The following is a 26,257-nucleotide window of genomic DNA, read 5'->3' as shown; positions in this document are numbered from 1 at the left end:
TCTAGATCATATTATAAATGCGAAAGTGCGTCAGTCTGTCTATCTGTCTGCAGTCTGTCTGTCTGTTACCTCTTCACGCTCAAGACGGTGAACCAATTTAGCCGAAACGTATAGAGATACTTTGAGTCCCGGGAAAGGACATAATATTATGATACTTTTTATCCCGGAAAAATTTACGGTACCCGTGCAATAAACGAATTTTCGCGCAATGGAATTGCGGGCGTCATTTAATTTTAGTATGGAATAAATTACGCACAAAATGAATCAGAATAAGAAACTTAGTTTTTAAATAGTGTCACCATTTTTATGGGGATTTTTAATAGACACATTCTTATGAGCGTTTTATTGTAAATTCATCAGCCATAAGAAAAACAAAAGGTAGCATTCAAAAGGAGTAAACTTATTAACCAACTTCAAAAAAGGAGTGTGGGATAAGCGTGGCCACTACAAAGGAAGATTGTGAATTGTGGGTACCGCCACAGGAGGTTATTTTAAATATCATTTAGAACATCCTCCTTATCAAAATCAATTGAAAAGCACGTCATCTAGTTCTAGTACATGACGCAAAGTTGTAATTGATTAAATATGGAGAATCTGACGTCATGACTCATTGACTCATTGATGAGGTAGTCATGACGTGACGTGACGCCGACGACGGGTCACATTATAGTCAGTAACGCATCGCCACGTTTATGTTTTCAACAACTAGACTAAATAAATAATTTAGAAAAATAGTTTACTGTGCTAAAGCCAGCTAGACTCTAGAGTCTAGACTCTATAGAATGTGACAATGCGTCCTGCAGTGTGACAATGCGTTCGCGAAATCCCTAGAATTTTCGCGATAATTCGATTTATCAAATCATCCTACAACATATACAAGCAATGATATATAATTTTTCATACAATGTCATTGTATACAAGCAAAATATACTGTGTAACTGTCGTAGGATAATTTCATAAATCGAGCTATCGCGAAAATTCTAGGGATTTCGCAAGTTCGGGCGGGCGCATATAAATCAAGCTCAAAGATTAACAGACAATCCTACACGTTAGGACCATCTCCAATCCAACCTCTGGATGGTACTTTCAAGCCAGTGTCAGACAGTTTTATAATTTAGTTGTAGCTTTTGTGAAACCATATTATCATAATATTATAATTTATAATCAGCCTGTCAGCTTGGATTACGTTTATCTTAATAACCATACACACCCTGGTTGCTAGTTATAAGTCTTTACACTCTGTTTTTACTACAACCAAAACCTAATGTCAGGTGTAAAATAGGTAGGATAGATAGTAGGTAGGCCAATAAAAGAAGAAATGGATCGAATCGAACAGCACGATGTTGCATAAAAATATTAGAATTAGGAGTACCTAATTCTAATATTTTTATGCAACATCGTGCTGTTCGATTCGATCCATTTCTTACATCGACAGAAAGACGAGTACGTCTTTCTGTCTCTCTCTGTCTGTTATCTCTCATGCCCAAACGGCTGAACTGATTTAGATTAAATCTAGTGTGAAATTTCATACGATAGTTTTTGTGATAGAAATATTGCGTTTAACGAAACTCAGCGCAAGGACCTGCGTCATATTAATATAGTTATCATTATTATTATTCGGATATATTCGGGGCATATCCATACTATTGCCAACAAAGAAATTTCATTAGTAATATTAGGATCGGGTAACACCAGGATAATCTCTATCTCCGTTTTATTTTCGCCGAACGCTTAATTAACGAAAACACTATACTTCAAAATTACCAACTTAACAACGGATTTATAATTCTTGTAACAAAGACAAACAAATTATTAGGGTTCCGTACTTAAAGGGTAAAAACGGGACCCTATTACTAAGACTTCGTTGTCTGTCTCCAGGCTGTATCTCAAGAACGGTGATAGAAAGTGACAACAGTTAGGAACTTGAAATGATATGAGTACCTAGGTACTTAAATATAATTAATAATAATATTATTAAATAAAATAAAAAATTAAGGACCTATATAAAAAAACACAAATTTTGGCGTATTTTTGCTCTATAACGGTACGGAACCCTTCGTGTGCGCGAGTCCGACTAGCACTTGTCCGATTTTTTAATTAATTCGTCTTGCCCTGACTTCATCAGAGTCTTGTGAATCGTTTGTCTTTTCCTTCATTCATACGAAGACCGAAAGAGATATAGCAGAATATTTAATGGACCATTTTAATGAAAAGGTTTATAAGTAGACGAGTTGTAAAGTATTCAATACTTATAATAATAATTTTTTAACCCCCGACTAAAACAGAGGTCTTATAATTTTTTTGTTTGCGCTTAAAGTGTTTTGAGCTGAACTTTTCAATTCAAAATTAGATTCGCAAGTTTTCAGTGCTGCTTCTTTGACAGCGAACTACCGTCTTTGAATCTTTGAAAAAAAACCTTGAACAAGGGATTCACACATTATAAATTACAATATTTTGAGAATTTCTGAGCCAACATCAGCATTTTTAATGCCTTTCTGAGTTTATTTAACATGACTTTATATTTTCAGTAGCGGATTGATTAATTCTTAGGGTTCCGCACCCAAAGGGTAAAAACGTGACCCTATTACGGGACTTCGAATTCTGTCCGTCTTTTCGGCCGTCCGTCCGTCTGTCTGTCTCCAGGCTGTATCTCAAGAACAACTATAGCTAGACTTCTGAGAAATTCACAGATTGTGTGTTTCTGATGCCGCTATAACAAATACTAAAAACTAAGTAAATAAAATTAAAATTTAAGGGGGGCTATACTTACAACAAACGTGATTTTTTGGCAGCTTTCGCTTTATAACGGTACGGCTCCGTCGATCGCACTCTGCCGATTTTTTTACACTAGCCAATCAAAAGCGACAGTAAATAATATATTGTTTATAAAACTTCTGCTAAAGAAACTTCAGAAACCAAGCATAACTCATAGGGGGACTTGTCCCACCTCGGGCTGAGCTGCTGCTGATGAGTGCAATTAATTGGCCAACCTAAGGTCACCGGTTTCATTTATTAACCTGACCTCAATTATAAACTCTCACATCGTTGCTCAATCGTTTCCATTAAATCTCGTTCTGCTACGTTCTAATTCTATGGCTACAGAAGCGTAGCGTGCCATTGTGCCTGGTGGGGCCCCGTAATATGAGTTTGGTTGTTAGTACCTAAAGTAAGGTTGCTTTTTCACCTTTAATAATGAAGAGTTACTATTAATTTTTGCTTACGATGGCCCTGTGGCTTTGGGGGCCGTATAATCGATACGGAATATACGGCAGTAGCTGTATCTGTTCTGCTATCATCTCCTATGGTTGAAATCAAGAGACGAAACACCGATTTATTAGGGCGAGCGAAGCGAGCCATAGTTTATCCCACAACCTTTACATTTTGTGGTACACTTTACGGAAAAACTATCACACCTATTGGTTTGTGCTTTAATATATTTTGCCTGGAAGAAACCGCTGAAAGCGGTAAGGCCGCCTATTTGCTGTTTCTTGCCTAATGTTGTTTTTGTTATTTTATATTGTTTTATAATGCAAATAAAGAATTTATAAAAATAAATAAATAAATACTTTTCTGATTTGCGCGTAAGCGACTCAATCGATGTACGGGAACAACTATAAACTAAAGTCCTCGCGGACGAAGTCGCGGGCAACAGCTAGTTATTATATAAATAATAATAATAATAAATAGCCGATGGTGTCCCACTGCTGGGCAAAGGCCTCCCCTCTTTCCATTAAACATAATCTATACTTATCTATACTAATATTATAAAGCGGAAGAGTTTGTTTGTTTGTTTGTTTGTTTGAACGCGCTAATCTCAGGAACTACTGGTCCGATTTGAAAAATTCTTTCAGTGTTAGATAGTCCATTTATCGAGGAAGACTATAGGCTATATTTTATTACGCTAAGACTAATAGGAGCGAAGAAATAGAGGAAAGTGTGGAAAAAACGGGGTGAAATTAATTGAAAGGGCTTATTTGAACGCGCTAATCTCAGGAACTACTGGTCCGATTTGAAATATTATTTCAGTATTAGATATCCCATTTATTGAGAAAGGCTATAAGCTACATTTTATTACGCTAAATCTAATAGGTGCGAAGAAATAGAGAAAAGTGTGGAAGAAACGGGGGAAAATTTTTGAAAGGGCTTATTTGAACGCGCTAATATCAGGAACTACTGGTCCAATTTGAAAAATTCTTTCAGTGTTAGATAGCCCATTTATTGAAGGAGGCTATAGGTAATATTTTATCACGCTAAAACTAATAAAAGCGAAGAAATAGAGGAAAGAGTGGAAAAAACGGGGGAAATTATTTGAAAGGGCTTATCTCACGAAATACTGGAGCAATGTTTTATGTTATTTGGCACAAATAAGAAGTAGACCACGTGAAGGATCATAGGCTGTTTTTTGGGGACTAATTTGTCTGTGAAATATCTAATTTACGCGGGCGAAGCTGCGTGGAACGTTATATTTCGCGTGGTCACGACTTCATGCGTAAACGGCTGGACCTATTTTGCTGAAATTTGGTATAAAGATACTTTGAGTAGCGAAAACGAACATAGGATACATTTTGTCCCGGAAAAATGTACGGTTACTGCACAATATACTTTTATGATTTGTGTGTAAACTATTCAATCTATTTTGATGGAATTTGGTATGGAGATACTTTGAGTCTCGGGAAAGGACAATGAATACTAATTTTGTCCCGGAAAATGTACGGTTCCCGCACAATAAACTTTTATGATTATCGCCTAAACCAGGGCTTCCCAAACTTATTTGTACTGTGACGCCCTTGGGACTTTGCCATTTCTTTACGGCGCCCCTCAACCCAACCCCCAAGAATACTTTCTAATTTTAGAACTAGCCTACCCAACATAGGTTATCATAAAACACTATTTGGACGTTCATATTTTTATTAGGAAACTAGATGTCCCGCGCGGCTTCGCCCGCGTAAATTAGAAATTTTACAGAATCCGTAGGTACATTTTCCCATAAAAAATATTTCCCCCGTTTTTCCCACATTTTCCTGAGTTTCTTCTGTCGTATTAGTCTTAGAGTAATAATATAATATAACCTTCTCGATAAATGATGAGTCTTACTCGATAAATGATCTATCTAACACTGAGATAAGTTTTTAAATCGGACCTGTAGTTTCTGAGATTGACGCGTTCAAGCAAACATACTCTTCAGGTTTATAATATTAGGTAGATATAGATTTTTTTTTAATTATCGCTTGACAAACTCGAGTCTCGATCTAAAAGACTATGAAATGCTATAATATGGTAGTGAATCATCACTACATCATCATCATCATCAGATGATGATGATGATGAAGAATGTAATTTGCATAGTAGCATATGCTTTCTGTTCTTAAAACAACGCCGAAACTCCCAAACTTGTATCTATAAAGAATCAGGAATTCTCTCAGCACCTTCCGAACCACGGTATACCAGGTATATCTCGGTGCAAAATCTTACTTGTTGGTAGCATATGCTTAGAATACTTCTCACGAAACCGAAGTCACCATATGTTTCCCTATAAGTTTTGAGGAGTTCCCTCGATTACTTATGGATCCTTCATCAGATCACCACTTTTCTGAATATAATACCAAATTGGGATGATACCCTATATACCAAAAGAAAAATTTTGAAAATCGGTTAACAAACGGCGGAGTAATCGTTGAATATAAGAAAACGAACATAACACCTCCCCCATTTTGAAAGTCGGTTAAAATTGTAGCCTATGTGTTATTTATTTAATATTTTAATCAGCACATGAATTGAATAACAAATTTTTTTTCAAATTAATCGTAGCACCATCTGTCAGGACAAACTAAAATTGAAATAGAATAATATTGAATGCGATGATAGCGCCGTCCGCCGGATCTAATGTAAAACATTCCAAAATCAACAACTCCTTATAAATAAGAAATTAATTGAAAAAACATTTTCCAGTAGACCAAACTGTAAATCTAAACCATTCTCGAATCTCCACGAACACACACAAAAAATTTCATCAAAATTGGTCCAGTCGTTTAGGAGGAGTTCAGTCACATACACACGCACACAAGAAATATATATATTAAGATAATGACCAAATCAAAACACCAGCATAAGCCAGCAAGGATAGCTAAAGTGAAGGGTGCGCTTGCTTTTCTGAGCATAGCTTCTGAAATGAAAGACATAATGGGCGAGGCGTTTACTCGATTTGGTTGTGTTGACAATGTTGCGACGCCCAGGGGCGTCGCGACGCATAGTTAGGGAAGCCCTGGCCTAAACTATTTAATCTATTTTGATGAAATTTGGCATGGAGATTGGAGATACTAATTTGAATCTGCGACAAGGAATGTTTTTGTCCCGGAAAAATGTGCGGTTCCCACAAAATATACTTTTTTGATTTGCGCGTAAACGATTCAATCGATGTACGGGAACAACTACGAGTATAAACTAAAGTCCACGTGGACGAAGTCGCGGGCAACAGCTAGTAATATAATAATACTAGCTGTCCCGGCAAATGTTGTTTTGCCATATAAATAATTTTTAGTATGAAAAATAGATGTTGGCCGATTCTCAGACCTACTCAATATGCTCACAAAATTTCATGAGAATCGGTCAAGCCGTTTCGGAGGAGTATGGCAACGAAAACTGTGACACGAGAATTTTATAAATTAGATTATTTACGTGTGTAAGTCTGTCTGTACGTTATATCCAGTGGCGGGGCGATACCTAAATTTGATGTGGGCGAGATAATATATTTTGCGAGGCCCCTGATGGATGACGGAAGAGTACGAATGTTGTTGAGAGGGAGAAACGGTGTAAATCAGAGTTTCCCAAACTATACTAACCTATAAACAATACTATCTTGCTATTCCGTGGGCTTTGATTATTTAACAGTCGCTGTGCTGATGCTGGCAGCGCGGCAAACAATTTCTGACCTTCTTATGACATTGGCTGCCTATGTATAGGAGAAGTCAAGTCGGGTCACCTAATACATTTTTATAGACCCCCGTTAACAACTTGTGGATCCCCATTTTTTTCCACGCCAGCGTAGACCCCTGTCAGGCTCTCGTGGACCCCTGGGGGTCCACCTGCCGGGCTAGCACGGTCACCAGTAGAAATGCGATAGTATAGACAAGCTGTGGAGATAAACTTAAGGTGAAGTTCCGATCTTTTTTCGTTCCGAAAAATTCAATTAAAATGCCACTTTATGATAGACTATAGTCCTAAAAATAATATATTTCTACTGTATGACAAATATCGCTCGCTTATGTCTGTCATAAAGTGGGAAGATTAGCCGCGGTAAAGATCGGAACGGACCTTAAGTTTATGTCCAAAGTTTGTCCATACTTTCGCATTTCTACTGGTGGCCGTGCTAGCCCGGCTGGACCACTTTGGGAATCAAGGGTGTAAATCATACAAAAATCCTCGTAGTACACCGGACAAGGGCGCAAGGCCCCTTTAGACCGACCGATCGCGAGGCCGCAGGTGGTGGCCCACACCGACCACGGCCTACGCCCCTCTGGTTACGTCTTCACGCAATGAAATGATTTCGATGAAATTGTTTTTGGTTGGACTATGGACATAATTTGAGAAATTCATAGGTTAATTTTGAACAGGACATTATAGGATAATTTTTGTCGCAAAATAAATGTAATTTTTGTTCCAGGAACCTTCGTCCGGATATAATGCCTCCAGGGCTCAGTGGTGTCTTTCGTCAGGTAATTATTTATTATAATAATATAAGGTTCGATTTATATGTGTCCGCGCGGACGAGCGGTTTGACCGCTGCACCGCGAGATCACAGTCATGGCACAGAATATATACTTATTAGTAGTACCAATTGCTTGAAATTTTGTTGCAGTAAAGCCTGTATGTAATACAAATACACTAGTTTTTGTTGTAGGTAGTCAAAAATACCTACTTAGTAGTTTTGATTTTATAGGCATTCAAAGTTTTGAAAAATATCGAGTCCCGCTAACAGTCCCGTGACTGGTTTTTTTTGGCTCTTTTTACTCTTTATCAATAACGGCAACAGGTAGGCACTTGGAATTTTCACAAAGGCCTTAATTATATGTGTACATTAATAATCAATAATAATATTAATATAAAATAAAAATTTAAGGGGGACTCCCATACAAAATCACAATAATTGTTGGCCTATTTTTGCTATGCAGCGGTACGGAACTCTTCGTGCGCGAGTCCGACTCGCACTTGGCTGATTATTTATATGTATTTTTTTAACCGACTTCCACAAAGGAGGAGGTTACATTAAGTTCGTCTGTTTATATATAATTATATTTTTGTATGTTCAACGATCTCTTCGCCGTTTGTGGACCGATTTTCAAAATTTTAACGCTATTGTGTCGGGTTTAATCCTAATTTGGTACCATGTTCATAAAAAAGGTAACTTCATGATGGGATCCATAGGTAATCGAGGGAATTCCTCGCTATTTATACTAAAACCGCATGTTTATAGACTGGATGATGTGTGATTTCAATTCATAATTTACCTAAAGTATTTCAATGGGAAACTTAATATAGTGATTTTGGATAAATAATGAAGTGTTCTAAGTAAATCTTACCAAAAAGTAAGATTTACATCATACACATATAATTAAGGCCTCTGTGAAAATTCCAAGTGCCTACCTGTTGTTACGTAGTATATATGTTGGTATACTCCACTGGGGCTAACGGCACGGTATAGCAATATGACATATCCCACTAATATGCTATACTGTGCTAAAGCCGGCGCCAGACATGGGCTTCAAAGTTTGAGCAAACCTTGCACAAATAGGAAAATGCCAACAATAACTTTGCACAAATAGGCAAATGTCAGTGCCACACTTGGCGAATTTGCGTATTTGATCACATGTCTGGCGCCCGCATAACGGTTTATATGAAAAATGACAAGTTTTTGACAGGGTGTCAATGACCGCTTGCGACAAGTTAGCCCGAGTGGAGTTTAAATAATAAAAATAAATAATCGTTTAATTCAGGCAATAGACCCATAAAATAACATAATTTAAGTTAAAAATAAATAAAATAAATGTTAAAAAGTGATAAAATACATCTAAAATGTTAAAATCTAAAATTATCACTTTTGGTTACTGCCGCGATGCACCGAAAGCCAGTAGGCTGGCACCGAAAGCCAGTAGGTTTAGTAAGTATACAATTACATTATCTTTGTTAGAAAGAGCAAAAAAGCCAAATATTTCAAAACTCGTTATTTTTCCTGGATCCGGTTCCGGTGCATTTTTTTTCATGTACTTAAGTTCTACAAGAGCTAAGAATTTATACGGAAAATCCTTTTAAAATTTAATGTTGCCATAAAATCAATAAAAATATTATTGCAAAATGTAAACTAATTTTATTTTGTTCTAAAAGCTCGTTGCAAAATCTGTTTGCTTTGAAAGTTTGAATGGTATAATTTCGCATAATTTTCGCCGAGCCAAAAAACACGTTTTAATTGTTTAAACTTTAAATAGTAAATAATTGCAGACTGCAGTCTTATCAAAATGAATCATATGTACAACTCGGGCGAGTTAACTTGACACCTGGCTTAAATTTTACCCCTCCCTCGCTTCCCCGCGCAGCACCCCGCTCTCGTCGTACGCGTCCAGTAGCGTTAGCATATTATATCTGTTACCGTTACACGTGTGTTATTGAGTTTGCGTTTCGGAGTTATTTGTTAGTAGTTAATGGTTATTGTTTTTGGATTTTTGTTGAGTTTTGTTGTGTTATTTGTTAGTTGTTACGTTTGAACGTTAAATTTGTTAAGTTTTTGTTATTCGTATTAACGTTTGAACATTGCCGTGCGTCTGTGGTATGAATTAGCTACTCACGGAATATATTAATATGAAGCTAGATACAAATTATCGGACGCATCCATAAACCTCGTATTCCTGCTGGGGAACCCTTGGGCGAGTCCAACTCGTACTTGGTTAATACTGTGGTTAGTGTAGCCCTATAAAAATAACTAGTTCCGGTAACGTAATTTTTTTTTGAAATAACTTAAAATAAAAAAACTTTTTTTGCACTCAGTACTTAAGAGAAACGTCAATTGAACCAGGTGTCATGTTAATTCGCCCGAGTTGTAGTAACATTTATTTTATTTTAATGTCTATTTAATTTAAACTTTAAAGAAACCACCCGGGGCATGCGATCGTCGATTATCTGCATTATCGTCATATGTGCGGGCCGCATGCTCTCTGAATACTTCGCCCGGTAGTATCGGAAATTTATTCTCACGCAAAATGGCGACCTCCGCAAATACATTAACTCCGTGGCCCAATAGCCAAGAAGATTATGAATTACGCGATGTTATCGGTAAGTAATTGATGTTTCATATTAATAATATCAAAAACACTAAGTACACATGAAATTTTAGGCTTTTATTTATTGTTTTAATTACTTTTTGGGCTAAAAACCCATAACACATCTGTCAAATCCATAATTAGATGTCATCTTGATTCTTGCGAATTTTTGTTAAATTGTATTGATAGGTCCCGAATAATTTAATTAATGCATAAACGTTAAAACCAAAGAATATCACAGATGGTTTCTAGCTATTTCATTTAAAAATTACTTGTCATATATTTTACGTATTGACAGTCTATGTAAAGGAATGTGAAATGTAAACATTGCAATAAGCACACTCGTAATACCTCACAAGAAGCTAACAAGACCTATTTTGCCAATTATATCATTATTTTACAACTCAATTCTCATTTAAGTACTAAGTATGTACTTAGTGGCTCAGATGCGTCTCTAAAATTGGATCGTTAATTTCAGCATAACTACTATAACTGGGCTGGTAATTGGTATTTCAGTCATGTTTACTTATAAACAGCTGCTATGCATTAAGAGTATTCTGAGCTGTAAAATGTAGTTGCTCTAAAAACTACAGCTTCTATGGTATCTCATCTACACTGAAAATTCATTTCAAAATCTACTCAAGCATGTCAACACTACCATGGATTTTGGAACAACTTTTTACTGTCGCTTATAGTATTATTATTTACTTGTACCATTGAGGAAATTGATTCCTATGCAGTTGACGGACCTACGTCATGTGGTCGGTTTATGTCAATTCAATGTTAGCTGTGATCGATCGGATGGGTTTGACTTAACTCGACCAAATTACTTAGGTCCACCACCTGCTTAGGAATCAACTTCTCTGATAGTACATACTCTGTGATATTATTGCCAACAGCAACTTATAAATTACAAATTTAACAATTTTTCATTAGTATGTTATAGTGTCAAAAAAATTAAATTTACTTAAAATTTTTAGGAGTCGGAGCCACGGCTGTTGTGTATTCTGCATTGTGCAAGCCAAGAAATGAAAAATGTGCCATTAAGAGAATTAACTTAGAAAAATGGAATACTTCCATGGACGAGTTATTAAAAGAAATACAGGTAACTTTCATAATATTCATTCATTTGTAGCAAAAGTGAATTTGTCGGTAGTTATGTCTTTAATAAAATGATTGAATGTGTTTTTAACATACTATGATTGAACTAAAGACAAATTAGTTCAGGGACCTAGCAAACAGGATAAAAATCCAGAAGAATTTTTATAGATTTTGTTTCAACATCCATAAACTCAGTTAAGTACTAGTTTGTTTATAAAAATAATTAAACTTTAATTTTTCAGGCTATGTCGAGCTGCAACCATACAAATGTAGTGACATACTACACCAGTTTTGTTGTCAACGATGAGCTGTGGTTAGTCCTTAGGTTGTTAGAAGGTAAATATTTAACTTTTAATATTGGAAAGATACTTTTAAGTTGTCCCTAACCTAGCCTAAAGGCTAACGGGATGTATAATAGTTCATGCAAAAAGAATTCAGATTCATAAAAAATGTGTTTTTTCGACAAAGGATGTATAGTTCTGATATTATGTTTACAATTTTCAGGAGGAAGCCTCTTAGATGTGATTAAACATAAGATGAGAGTAACAAACTGCAGGCACGGTGTTTTTGATGAGGCGACCATTGCTACCGTCTTAAAGGAAGTTTTGAAGGGCTTAGAATATTTCCACAGCAACGGTCAAATACACAGGTATTTTACTGTTTCTATGTTTGTAAGCAGTTGATTAATTATTATCATCATAATACAAAATTATTTTGCTTAAACTTGGCTTGACATGCTGGCACGTCTATATAGTAGGTAATAAAAAAATTCCTTCCTTTTATAAATTAATAGCAAAGAACCTTACCTTCCAGATATTGAAGAACGATTTATAAATTGAAATATATGCCATGCAGTATACATTTCTAAATGAATTTGCATTTTTATATTGAATATATTTAAATTGAATTTTTTATCGAGTAGAACCTGTTTTAGCTCTAAAATATACTCTGTATTATGAAATATACATGACTAGTGACTACATTCATGTATCTTATATCTTTAAATGAGCAATTCTTGTCTTGTATATATTATATATATATATAATTGGAATCTCGGAATCGGCTCCAACGATTTTCATGAAATTTAGTATATAGGGGGTTTCGGGGGCGATAAATCGATCTAGCTAGGAATCATTTTCAGAAAATGTCTTTTTATTCGTGTTTTATCGTTAATTGATAAACTGAAAAATATGACTCTTCCTGACATCTATTGGCGAATAATAATACTATTTTGTTAGCAACTAATTGTTTTAACGACCAGCAGATGGCCTTATTAAGTAACACGAAGTCAATGAGTGTTTGCTATACAGAGCAAAGCTCGGTCATTCAGGTACTATTTCATAATACAGTCTACAAAGTATACATTTTCGTATGAAAATGTGATGAATGGCAAAGCAACAAAATTTTAAATAAGAATTTTATTTCTTGCTTGCAATATATTAATATGTTTTTCATGTGTGTTTAAACTGAATAAAAATTTACTAAATATGCAATGCGAAAATATATATATATATATTTTGTGTCTACAAATATATTTTGTAAATAATTAAAATTTTGATTTTGGTTTTTGTGCTACTGTATATAAAACCTTGTAATCAAGTAATTTACTTATACAATTGGCGAAGGAAATTGAAAAAGCAATACAAAAAAACAAAGATACAAAGTAAGCGAACATTATAATATTGAATGAATGTTAATATGTTATTCTAAAAGAAAGAGCGAATACATCCTACATTTTAGTGGATATTGCTTGTGTATTATTGATTAACCCCATTGGGATGCATACATTTTCGTGTGATGTTGTATTCTACCTTACCTTATCTTATATAGTATCTTATTTTATGCAAAGCCTAAACTTATCAAATATGTTACTCCAATATTTACATTTGTGGAAAGTAGTAACTATTTAAGGTTATGATAATTAAGGTCATGTAACATGTAGAAATTCGTACATTGACCTATGGCTACTAATTGTTTCCTTAATTTCCCCTTAATATAATAATGCTGTCGCTTCTCAACATAATATTACTATGAATTATTTAAACTTCTAGATAATCTAAAAGAAACTGCTTTTAGCAATAAAACTGCCTCTTTATATACTTCCTATTGCCAAAAACTATGGTTATGTGTTATTTTATTTAATATGTCCTAATAATTATTAAACTCTTTTTTCTGTGTAAATGAAATTGTACACAGTAGGAGGCTGCGATGTAAACTTTATTCATATAAAATTCCAGGGATATAAAGGCTGGCAACATATTACTAGGTGAGGATGGTACGGTGCAAATAGCGGACTTTGGTGTATCTGCCTGGCTGGCTACAGGCAGAGACCTGTCCAGGCAGAAGGTCAGGCACACATTTGTTGGAACCCCATGCTGGATGGCCCCGGAGGTCATGGAACAGGTAATAATAATAATTATAAGTCCCACATCGGTTTCTGTGACAGTGGACAGTTGTATTCAAACCTGGCCAGTAACGAAGGTATAATTTTATAGTGCCCAAGTGTGTGCCCAGTACTCTTATTACCTAATGGGACGGAAGACCGACACGACCGGCGAGAGATCAGGCGCAGGCCGCCACTAATAAGTGGCCGTAGACATTCAGGAAAAAAATGTAAAATGTCAATGTCCCTATGTTTTATTTTTTTCATAATTTAATTATTAAATAAGATATGAACGTTCAAAAACCCAAAAAAATTGCCAGATTTTCCGCTGTGTTCAAACATCCAGAAAACAGATTTGGGTAGATTATACAAAAAAAAACACAGAAGCACAGTTCAAGCCTTTCTTTAATCTTTAATGCCGATTTAAGTACTTTTTACTTAAATCGGTTAAGTTTTAGAGAAGGAATCAGGGGACAACAAATAGTTGATTTTCTGCAGTTGTCTCTATCGCGTTCTGCGGTATAGGCTTGAGGTAAGGGAGACAGCTATAGATATTACACATACTTTTTTTTTCATTTTTCTAGCCCCTGGTGTATCCTCTTAATAGAGCCACTTCGAAAATAGCAGCGCTGAAATAGTTCTTCTGATTTCTTTTGATTATCACTTAGTTTTGTTGCACTCTGTGTAAGTAAGTTTAAATATGTAAATTTTGTTTTTTTTCAGGACCATGGGTACGATTTCAAAGCAGACATCTGGTCGTTCGGGATAACAGCTATAGAGATGGCCACGGGCACCGCACCCTACCACAAATACCCACCTATGAAAGTGTTGATGTTGACACTACAGAATGATCCACCAAATTTAGATACAGGTATTTTAATGACATGTGAACGGAACTAGTGATAGGTCAATATCCACTACATGATAGTGATTGCCACACCGGTTTCGGTGGCGGTGGACGGTTTCATTGCTCCAATTATGCAATTTCTTGGTGCACTAGTGTGTGCGCAGTGCACAAGAGCACTTTCTGTTTACTCTCATAACCCATTGCGATGGATGATTGATACGAGACACACTGGCAAGAGAACAGGCGCAGTAGCTCTACAAAGTTTAAAGCTATAGTATATATCGATACTCGATACCGACTACGTAAATATTTAGTATGGCGATTTTAGTTCCAAAAATTTACGTAGTCGGTATCGAGTATCTATAAATACTATAGATTTTAGACTCATGGTAGAGCTACAGGACTGACTTTTTACAAGCTCATTTTTCTATTTACGAGTTTTGTTACTATGTATGTATTTTGTGACACAGTGACAAACAGGAAGACAGATATGTTTCGCAATTTTGATTTTTAATAATAATATACACATTCTGAAGTGATAATAATATTCCCAGAAACCTTTACATAGCAATATTATTTATTTGTTTTAGGAGCTGATGAGAAAGAACAGTACAAAGTCTATGGGAAAACGTTTAGGAAAATGATCGTGGATTGTCTACAGAAGGACCCTTCGAAGCGGCCTACTGCCACTGAACTGTTAAAGCACCCCTTCTTCAAAAAGGCTAAAGATAAAAAGTACCTGACGCAAACGCTTGTTGCTATCGGACCTAGCATGGAGACTAGAGTTCATAAGGTATGTGAGATTGGCAAATTGGTAGTAAAGTTTCGATTTATACGCGACCGCGCGAACGAGCGGTTTGGCCGCTGCACATCGAGATCGCTAGCGATTGTATGTTACGATTTATTTAAATAGCGGCGCGATGGAGCCACTGTTTAGTTGTTTGTGATCTCGTGGTGTGGCGGCCGAACGGCTTTATCGCGCGGGCGCATATAAATCGACCCTAAAAGTTTCACACACCACAAAGAAATAACCAGTCTCCTCTGTCCTTCAATTGCTTGTTTCATTTCTATCGTCAAATTGTTAACTTCTGAAGAAAACAGAGAAGTTTTATATCAACCCTAGATGGCCAATAATATTGCACAATAAAATTGGTCGTCTGGGAGCCCACTTAGAGGTCTCTTGGTATTGTACTGATTTAGATCAACTTTTTTTAAAGTTGACATGATAGATTTCTGAAGAGAGTTTTTAATCAGCAGCTGTTTTTAATTTCTTAGTTTAACATTATCTTTTATAGGCGAGCAAACGGCAGCCAGGTACGTCCGGTAGACTTCACCGGACAGTGACTGGTGAGTGGGTTTGGAGCGAGGAGGAGGATGATGACAAAGCTGGCTCAGACGAGGAGAATGATGACCGGAGACCTATGAACGAGCTCCAGCGAGCAGACTCCAGCGGCAGTGATAATGAGGATGTGAGTTTGAAGCATTACAAATTAAAACATAAAAGCTTCTAGAAGACATTATTAAAATGCAAAAGAAAAAAATTGAGAGACTTCCTTGAGATATTTACTTTTTCTATTACCTACAACTTAACAGAAATTGGATTTATATAAGATTTTATAAGTGTGAAAGAACATGACCTAACCATGTCCTTGTTGTTTACTATAAAACCATAATCAATATATTTCTTTCAGGAGCCTATTGCCACCAAGAGTAACCAAAAACAGAAAGAAGATCCACCTGTTATTAACTTGGTATTAAGATTAAGGTAAATATTAAGTTTTTTTCTTTACTGGTAAGTTTAAGAGTGAAGGTGCCGATTGGCAACGCGATATGGCACGCGAAGTACAATCAGAGAAATTAGTTTCTAGGCAGATACGTTGGTCGCGTTACGTCAAACCCAGCCGACAGATCACAATTAACATTGAATTGACATGATCCGACCAAATGATGTTGGTCTGTCAACTGCTTAGGAATCAATTTCCTCGATGGTACATACACATGAGGTTACTATCTTGATCTATGTCTGTGGTTAAAACGTATTTATATGAAAATTTTGTATGCATCTATAAAATTTGTATAGTGTAGACGTGGAGATGAATATATTATCATTTGAAACCAAAATATTCTCGCAGTGTGACTCCTAATTCTTTAAAAAGGTACCTGAAAATCGCTGATATTCGTGAAAAAATGTGATAGCGTCCTTAATGCTATATTAAATCTTTGCTAATGGTCCTTTTCTTGTCATGCGTGTTGTTTACTTCTTATTTAATATGGCCGGCCCAGTGAATTGCCATTATCATAGTGGTGGTTAAGCGTTCTGTCAGCCGCGCGCGGATCTGGTCCGTCTGTGGATGACAAATACTCCGTGCGCGTGTTGCCCGCATGACAGGAGAAACATTTATAAAATTATGCGGGCAACTTGCATGCGGACCAGATCCGCTCGCGGGCAATAACACGCATTACAGGAAAAATACCCTAGTGCAACTTTCCCACTCCTGATGTAAACTGCCTCTTATTGCAGGAACTCTGGCGGCGAACTGAACGACATCCGCTTCGACTTCATAACCGGCAAGGACACGGCCGCCGGCATAGCGGGCGAGCTGGTCGGCGCGGGGCTGGTGGACCCGCGAGACTCCGCCCCCATAGCCACCCACTTGGCCGAGCTGCTGGCGAACACCGCCCCCACCGTCACCTTCCCCCTGGTGAGTGTGTCACTATAGTGACAGCGGGCGAGCTGGTCCTACGAGTGTGCGAGCTTTCAACCAAAAAATCGTTGCAAAAATCGTTAAATGTACTGTTAGCGCGTGAGTTAAATGCAGTAGGGGCCTGAGACGAAGGGCGGGGGCAACTCCCCCATCGACCGCCCCCCGCGTCTCGCACGCCTGCTGCAGTGTAGTACTGTTGACAGCTATCATTCGTGTAGTGCGTTATCGCGTTTCTATTAATTTTAAATTAATTTTGTTGAAACAAAAATATTTTAAATAAAAAAAAGTTGTTGATAAATTAAATAAAATAAAGAATAAATTATTGTATAAAAGAGTTTCAACAAAATTCAAGTTACAGCCGCGTGTAATTGTTGTTTTGAATAATTACTGAAACGAGTCCATATGATTTTGTATTAATAAAAAGTGTAATAATTACTTTCTTGTTCTTTTTCCGAAAATTAAAATGTTAAAGTAAAAGCGTATTTTGAAATATATCGACATATCGACATTATTAATTCTAATTAGGTTCATCACTACCGCATTCCTGGCTCCGCGTTCAACTCGCGCGCTGACAGTATCATCCAAACGAATGAACTGTCATCCCTTTGGGCGTTTGTGCACTACACGGAATTTTACCGTCCGGCGTTCATAACTTTCACGTTTGCCATATAAAAATGGTAGGAAATCGGGATGCCGCGCCGCGCCGGATGGTAAAATTCCGTGTAGGGCACAAACGCCCTTTGGGTGCTTTTATGCATAATGCAAAGAACCCACTCCTAAGGGTTAATTCAGGCCGCAACGCGACGTGTAGAATCTGTAAATTAAATCTAAACTTGTAAAATGCGCTTACACCAGCAATAATTGCTCGGCGACACGAATGGACTGATCTGATGCAATTAGTGGAGCAATATGGAGGAATTTCAATAAATTGCGGCAGTTATTTCGGCGATATTGCTTCTAATTGCTACAAATATTTCATATCACTTAATGTCGCAGATACGAATTGACGAATATCCGATGGGCTTGGAAATTCCAGGCAATTGTATTGCGCAATATTGCTATTTGTTGCCGCAAATTGCTAGATATAGTCGTGACGTCATAATTGACGAGAATTGACTGGAATTGAGCAATTTTAGTTGCCCGTAAAAGCGCACTATTATGGATGGTCAATTCAATAGAAATTTAGGAATGCATCTACGCGTCACGTTGCGGTCTGAATGGACCCTAACACGGAGAGACAGATCTAAGATGTGTCAACCTTATAAAACCTTTTTTTTGTCGGGGGCTAAAACTATTTAGGACGTCTCACGTTCCAGGAGAGTGAAAATACTAAGACGTGGTTTGTAAAAACAAGGTTGGCAACCCTAAACTACATTATTATTAGGTCAGGTAAGGTCAGACAACTTATCACGCCTGTAACATGACAAAATAAAACGTCACATAATCTAATCAAAATAACATAGGTCTGCCATTTTCCTGTTTGTGTCATGGTACAGACCGCACTCAGCTTGGTGAACGCCCAGCAGAACGGACGGTATAGAGATTTAAGGTTGTGGGTGGCCTATAATTTTGTCGGGTTACGACAGCCAAAAAGCACAAGTAACTCGACATAATTCAACCAAATAACAGAGGTCCGTTTATGAATTCTATCTAATAGAGAATATTACGCATAGATCGCAGCAGAGGGTGCTTCTAACACATACAGTAAATAATATATTGTGATATATGACGTGTGTAACAACTAAGGGCCGGGACACATAAACACGACACGACGTCGTCCCGGCCCTAATATGTCGGATTTTGGTCGGAATATTTATTTTGTTAGACTGCTTTCACATTAAGTCGCGAGCCGCGTGGCAGCCGCGCGGCTCCATACTAAAACGAGGCTCGTTTTAGTATAGCAGTCGCAGAGCTGCCGCACTACTCGCGACTTAATGTGAAGGCAGCCTTACCGTATGTGCTAGTAGCGCCCTTTTCTCCGACCTTTGCCTAATATTCCCTATTCTGTTAAAATCGTCCCAGACTTAGTATTCTTTGTATTAAACATATTCATTTTTATTTTCAGAATTCAGCGCCGACAAACGAACAATTCGACGACAAAACATTGATAGGCTTCGCTCAGATATCTATAGCTGACTCCTAAATATAGTTACTCCTAATAGTCACTGTTATTATTTTCTCAATGGTGCTAGAATAGGCTTGTTAGTATCAAAATTGTCTTAAATCGACGTTCGATGCATTCCGCTTCTATCATACTGTTTTAATCACTTTGAGAATGAAATAAACCTGTATTTGCGATTTTACTATATTTTAATGTTGTGCGATGCTTTGCGAATTCTACAGTGTAAATTTTTTTGATTCAAATGCCCGAAGTTTAACCCTGTTACTAATATTTACGTTGTGAATATAAGGTCTGCTTATGTTATGCGATGGGCTATCTGGCTCGTTGTAAAAGTGGCATGACTAAGAGTTAAGACGGATTTCAAATAAGCTACGTAAATTAGAAAGAGGGTATATGTTTAGAAACTTATTTTCATGTCTCGTCTGATTGTCTTGTTTCGCCTACTCGTGTGAATAAAAACAGAAGCTGGTTTTAAATAGCTAATCATTAAATGAAGTTAATTACAATATGTCCATTGCAGTATTCTTTGCTTGACGTATGTTTTATTATTATATGAGCAACCAGAAATTGTTACTGTACCGGCCAAAAGAAATGCTTCTCGATCTAATCGTATGAAAGATTTTCTCAACTTGTGAACGAGATAAATACCAATGTTTAAGTACAAAATTCTAAGCGCTCTGCGACCGTACTATAGTTATAAATTTGCCATATTATTAGGATCAACTAATACTGGGACAGAGTCGAAGCGACGCGTCATGTTTTCGCCAAAGCATATTCATTATTATCATAGCTGGGCATTAACTCGTTAATCCGTTAATCGTTAATTAACAAAGTTAACATTTTGATTAACGGATTAATTTCTTTTTAAAAATATTAACGGACTCGTTAACTTCCGTTAATATGCAGAAGTCCGTTAATCGTTATTCCAATGCCTACTATTTACTGCACGGCCGTCACCGCGGTGCGGCGCGAAAAATGTAGTGAAGAGTGATTTGTTTATTGTTATTATAAATTACTGTCAGTAATCATTTGCATGTTGATAATGAAGAGTGCAGTGTAATTTAGTTAGGTAGAATACAATAATTATAGAAGTATTTTGTTTTGTCCCTAACCTGTTAACTTCCAGAACCTAAACCAACAGGTTTTGTACGTACACTAACGCTATGATATAAGTTATAACAAGGCCATATTACACATATTAACGGATTAACGATTAGCGAAGTTAACTATATGATTAACGGTGCCCAGCTATGACTATTATCTATATTGTTCTATTATTTAAATATAATTTTCTGCTTTGAAAATATAGAAGCGTCGAATAGAGAGTGTCCGTCCGCTTTTTATAGCAGACATTATTTTATGCTAACTAATAGAACAGTAGAGATGAATATGGTGAGAAAGATCATTTTTATTGCCCAATATCACGTATTGTGCAATATTATTGACGGTTAAGGGTTTATATTAAACATCGTCCGCCTTTCAATAGTAAAATAAATTGTTCAATTTTATTGCAAGTTTATTGGCTGCCTTATGTAACCGAATATCTCTTTAAATGTCGATGTGTATTTTTTTGGCCGAGTACAATACAAGCCTGGCAACGTCATATCAATAATGTGGAATTGGTGTTAACCTTAGATAAGTGCGTCGAACCAAAGATGTGTAGTTTTTATGTCAGATCTGTGAACACCTTTTCTCGGCTTACGGAATATAGACATTAGAAGTTCGAAAAATACATAAAATACAATTTTCTTTCAACCAAACAGACCACAAAGAAAGCAGAGGAAAAAAAAGTTTGTTAGTAACGAAAAATTACTTTTCGATTTTTTCATTGCTGAGTCAATAGTGTCCTTGTGATATGTTAATTAATGACTTATAAATTAATATTTCTGTTGAGTATATAAGCAGATATATTTATCTTTTACTCTTTGTTCATATCTTCTGCCTAGCATTATTTGAAATGTAGATACATATCATGAATTAATGTCTTTTTTCCGTAGCCGAGTATGTAGTAACACTAGTATTCTAATAATAAGTATTTCTATCTAGCCTTATGTATTACATAAAACTACAATTACTAAACATCTGTATTTAAATAATATGTATTTTAGATTATATTTTTGGAACATTTTTGAATTCTAGCTTCTATTTAGGGGTCGCTTAATTCTAGTGGACTAATAATTTCATTGTTGATCATAGACTCAGAGACATTTGATCATTACTTAAGTCTAATTTAATAAAGGGTTTTACAAAAACGTAATGACATGGGCGTACCCAGGTTCAGGGCCCTGCCCTGTTGGGGGGGCAAATTACCCAGGCTCTGGGCAAAGGGGGTGGGGGGGGCAAATCAGATTTTTTATAAGCTAGGTGTTTATAAAGAATAAAAAATTAATAATTTTTAGTTGTAAAAATATTGTATTGCAAACATATGGCAAAAATTCGTTTTCTTAATTTTTAATTTTTATAGATAAAAGTACTAGATAATATAATTAGTATGAACGTCAACATGATCCAGGGGGGGGGCAGCTGCCCTCCCCCCTGCCCACCCCCCCTCGGTACGCCCATGCGTAAGGAGGTTATGTTAAATTCTCAATAAATTACAATTATGAATTAAGTAATTAAATAATTATATATATCAAATACGTTTGTTGCTGAATCGAAAGCTTTATTACTACACTTTTGGTGAATGGATATAAAATTGTTACAAAAAAGTAATTTAAAGGATTCAAAATCATAAAGGGCACTCAAATCATAACCCAAATAGTTCTGCTATAGTCCGACTTCTACAGACGGAGAAATTCGGCTATTGATATCGCTATAATGTATTTTTATAATCTTTCTCTTTCTCACAATAAGTGATATAAGCTCGATAGCTTAACAATTGGCGAATTGAGAATCCCTCTGTCCTAATTCACCAAAAACTCGAAAAGTTACCAACATCAAATCTGTCCAATAGCTAGTAGAGTTCAGTTTTGTAATTACGAAATAAACACATTATTGCTTAAAAAATTAGACAATAGGCATGATGACTATTTTTTTTTCTTATAGGTTAAAAAACCTCTCAAAAATTGAAACATCGGTGAAAGAATGACTCCGATAACTTAAAAATTCACCAAGATAATATGACAATTCAAACATCTCCTAAAATAGAACTGCCCGAAATGCTTCATACAAAATGCGACTCGATTATGACGTCACCTTAGGGTTGCTTGTAGGCATCGCGGGAGAACTTTGTCCGATAGCTATATTGATTATTGCGTTTATGAAAGTGGTTTCATAAAAAAAGTTGCTTTCAATTACATAGGTTATCGAAAGGTACCGTATACAAATATTAAGAAATTTAATTGAAAAAAAATTTACTTGAATATCCAACTTTGAAGGCGCATAACAAAAACAATGCAAAAGCTATCAAGCAGAAATTTTGGAAACACTTATTTTTACCGTATTTTTTTATTTTATTAACAAAATTCGCTAATCTTTGACCTTGTCATTATCCCTATTTTGCCGGATAGTAATTAATAATAAATATACTCCTTTTCAATACATTTTAATGCATTTGCATTATGTAATATGCACCATCTCTTATATTTATTTAATTACATTTATACAAAATAATAATCGCTGAGCTTTGTTTGTATTTGGATAAAAATATTATAGGTCTACCAGAATCTGATGGCAAAAAGTGAAAAAAGAAATTTACTCTAGCAATACCGGGGTAATTGGAATAAAACATTTTGATCTTTTTTTGTCCTTATAGCGGCTGATTCTGTGTGTGAAACATGCAAATATAAAAAGTTATCCAATGATTAAGGATATTTTTTGAGAATCTGTCATCCTTTGCCATCAGATCCTGGTAGACCTATAATTTAAACGAAGTATGTTTACTACTAAAATTGTTGTGTATGTTATCCTTTTGTAGTTTGTCGTTAAAATATTGTATTTAAATAAGCACATTAGATCGCATTGCATTTCTTACGAATCTCCCGCTTTCTTCCATTTATTATATTTAATTTTATCACATAACTTAGCAATAAGTACTAAAGATAACCTTTGAAATGTAAAATTAGGGAAATTTATGGTTAGCAATGATTTTAAGCAAAATGTTTTATTTTGCCATTCGAAATGTTCTGTATATTTTTATAATTTATGATTTGCACACACAGACATAATATCAAGAAAGATACCACAGGTGTATGTACTTCGCGTGCCATATCGCGTTCCCAAACGACGAGCAATGCTCGTCTTTCGAAAGTCTGTTCTTTAGTCTGCGGCCTGCACTCCAACGTTTAAGGAATCGGACGTCAATCGGATGTCTATCGGATGGAAAAAATGTCTAATTGAGCCGTATAGAGCTGTAGAAATTCGAACGTTGGCCTACACAATAGATACGTTTCTTATCATCGGTTAACATCACAGTAGGTAGAAAAAAAGTGGCACGCTCGTTTTCATATAAATGGAAAGACATGCAATATCTATCTTGATCTATGTCTGTGTTTGCACATAATATTGCTTAGAAATATTCCAAATGATCAATTTATTGTTTAAGTATTTGAATTTATTTATTAAGATTCATATTTTAATTTGTTTTAATTTGATATAGTGTGTTACCTAAAATATTCCGAATTTTTCTTTTAAAATACTATGTTTGTATGACGTAATATGTATTAAATTTGAATGTTGTACAAATCTTAGCACATTTTGGTAACAATCTGTATAATTACATAATGTATTTTATAGGTGCACTGTAATTTTATAATTATTTAATTCCTCTGTAATATAATGATTTATCATGTCACAACTACGCCTCGCTGTACACACACATATAAAACTATGCATTAATTTATAAAGTGAATGTGTTGATGTGGGGATTCTTATGTATGTGTTGATACTTTTGCTTTGAAAACCTACCTTTCTATTTCACAAAACTCTGTTTTCACTTTTTGTTCGTAGAATAAAACAAGTATTAGTATTGTGTATTTAAGCAACTCACCGGTATTATAATATAATTAATAACTTAATTTTCAAATAACGTCAACGATTAATTCAGCAGCTCCTAGTATAACTGAGAGTTACAAATATATACGAATGTGTAATATTAAGACTGGAAGTTTTTCTTAAAGGTTGAGAACCGTTTTTAATTCTAGCAAGGCTGGCCTAATCTCAATTGGCTCACAGAGTTGGCAGTAACCATCGAATATAATCTATACTAATATTATAAAGCTGAAGAGTTTGTTTGCTTGTTCAATTTCAATGTCAGGAATTACTGGTCCGATATGAAAAATTATTTCAGTATTAGACAACTCATTTATCGAGGAAGGCTATAGGCTATATATTATCGAGCTAAGACAAATAGGAAGAAACAGAGGAAAATGTGGAAATAACGGGGTAAATCACAGGATATGTTTTTTGTGGGCTAATTTGTAAAATTCCTAATTTACGCGCGGAACGTCTAGTACAATAACAGAACAGTAACTTTTATACATTTGACCACTCAAATATGGCTCCATTATGTAATATGGCTACGTATAAAAACGTGTATTGACTTGTCAGTACAGTCAGCTAGGCGCTAGAGCGACAAATATATATATATATATATATATATATATATATATATATATATATATATATATATATAGTGGCTCTAATGAAAACGGCCACGACGCGTTCTGGCAATCTCAAAAAGACCATAACGCGAAATTCGTGGCTGATATGCTATTCGTTTTTCTTGATTTGTTCTTGATTGATTAATCGTCCATAGGTATTGAAGATTAGCGTACTACAAAATATTTTTTCTTTTACTTAATCACTGCATAACGTGTTTTTCATTATTTTTTGAAAATATCCATAGTTCCATAATATCCGTGCTAATATTAGTACTGTCTGACTGTCTGGCGCCGGTTATGGATATTTTATAAATAATAATGATAAACACGTTATGCAGTGATTAAGTAAAAGAAAAAATATTTTGTAGTACGCTAATCTTCAATACCTCGACGACGCTGATTTCGCGTCGTGGCTGTTTCACTGTGACCACAACGCGTTGTGAGCCATTTTTTCGCTCATTGAGCGATTTCGGTCTTTGAGCGTAACATATATATATATATATATATATATATATATATATATATATATATATATATATATATATATATATATATACATATATAATTGGAATCTCGGAATCGGCTCCAACGATTTTCATGAAATTTAGTATATAGGGGGTTTCGGGGCCCCCATAATATGTCGCAATCCACTGGTTAAAATAGCCGTTCAATCAAACAATCAAACCCTTTGACTGAACAACGCCATTCAATCACACGGCTATACGTCGTTTAGCCGACTTGTTGACTGCAACGTTCAACACTACAGCTAGACGACGCTTAGCTAACTAGTTAAATGGCAAATTATCTAAGGTATTAGTGTAGTGTTATTTTATACAAGCGTTATAATAACAAGTAAAATAAATTGTATTCTAACTCATTTTGAACACAATTGCAATAAATACTTTAGTGATGCATTTCATAATCCCGTAATTTCTTCTCAAATATTTGTTTAAATTTGAGTCAATCGTATGTGTCTCCATAATTTCTGTCACTTTAATAACACTTGTAACGTATACATACGAAAAATATTTTAATACAATCACAAAACACCGGCTAGCTGACGCCATATTGTATATGTCGCAGCCGACTGGTTTAAATAGCCGTTCAATCAAACAGTTAGCCCTTTGACTGAACAACGCCATTCGATCACACGGCTATACGTCGTTTAGCCGACTTGTTGACTACAACGTTC

The 26,257-nt window shown here is 35.6% G+C and overlaps 1 protein-coding gene and 1 long non-coding RNA gene across 6 annotated transcripts in view; one reads left to right on the top strand and one right to left on the bottom strand.

Annotated features, from left to right (window-relative positions):
- Positions 1–20,297, top strand: part of LOC121738787 (serine/threonine-protein kinase OSR1-like) — a 29,682-nt gene extending 9,385 nt beyond the window's left edge. For all 5 annotated transcript variants that reach the window (XM_042131031.1, XM_042131028.1, XM_042131026.1 and 2 more), the window contains 12 exons: positions 7,661–7,712; positions 10,137–10,320; positions 11,288–11,412; positions 11,651–11,744; positions 11,913–12,057; positions 13,646–13,811; positions 14,515–14,662; positions 15,229–15,431; positions 15,934–16,107; positions 16,330–16,403; positions 17,160–17,340; positions 19,409–20,297. In XM_042131031.1, coding sequence (XP_041986965.1) covers positions 7,661–7,712; positions 10,137–10,320; positions 11,288–11,412; positions 11,651–11,744; positions 11,913–12,057; positions 13,646–13,811; positions 14,515–14,662; positions 15,229–15,431; positions 15,934–16,107; positions 16,330–16,403; positions 17,160–17,340; positions 19,409–19,486 — 1,624 coding nt within the window. In that variant the 3' untranslated portion in view covers positions 19,487–20,297. The remainder of the gene's footprint in view (positions 1–7,660; positions 7,713–10,136; positions 10,321–11,287; positions 11,413–11,650; positions 11,745–11,912; positions 12,058–13,645; positions 13,812–14,514; positions 14,663–15,228; positions 15,432–15,933; positions 16,108–16,329; positions 16,404–17,159; positions 17,341–19,408) is intronic.
- LOC121738789 lies at positions 1,466–24,306 on the bottom strand. Its single transcript, XR_006037334.1, has 3 exons — positions 24,259–24,306; positions 14,808–14,814; positions 1,466–1,476 (listed from the first exon to the last, which is right to left on the bottom strand). It is a non-coding gene; the product is annotated as an uncharacterized LOC121738789 (long non-coding RNA).
- Between the last annotated feature and the right edge of the window lie 1,951 nt (positions 24,307–26,257).

Source organism: Aricia agestis, chromosome Z, assembly GCF_905147365.1.
Source record: "Aricia agestis chromosome Z, ilAriAges1.1, whole genome shotgun sequence".
Classification (NCBI taxonomy): Eukaryota; Metazoa; Arthropoda; class Insecta; order Lepidoptera; family Lycaenidae; genus Aricia; species Aricia agestis.
The sequence above is the reverse complement of the archived record's forward strand: the minus strand, read 5'-3'. Positions and strand labels throughout refer to the sequence as shown.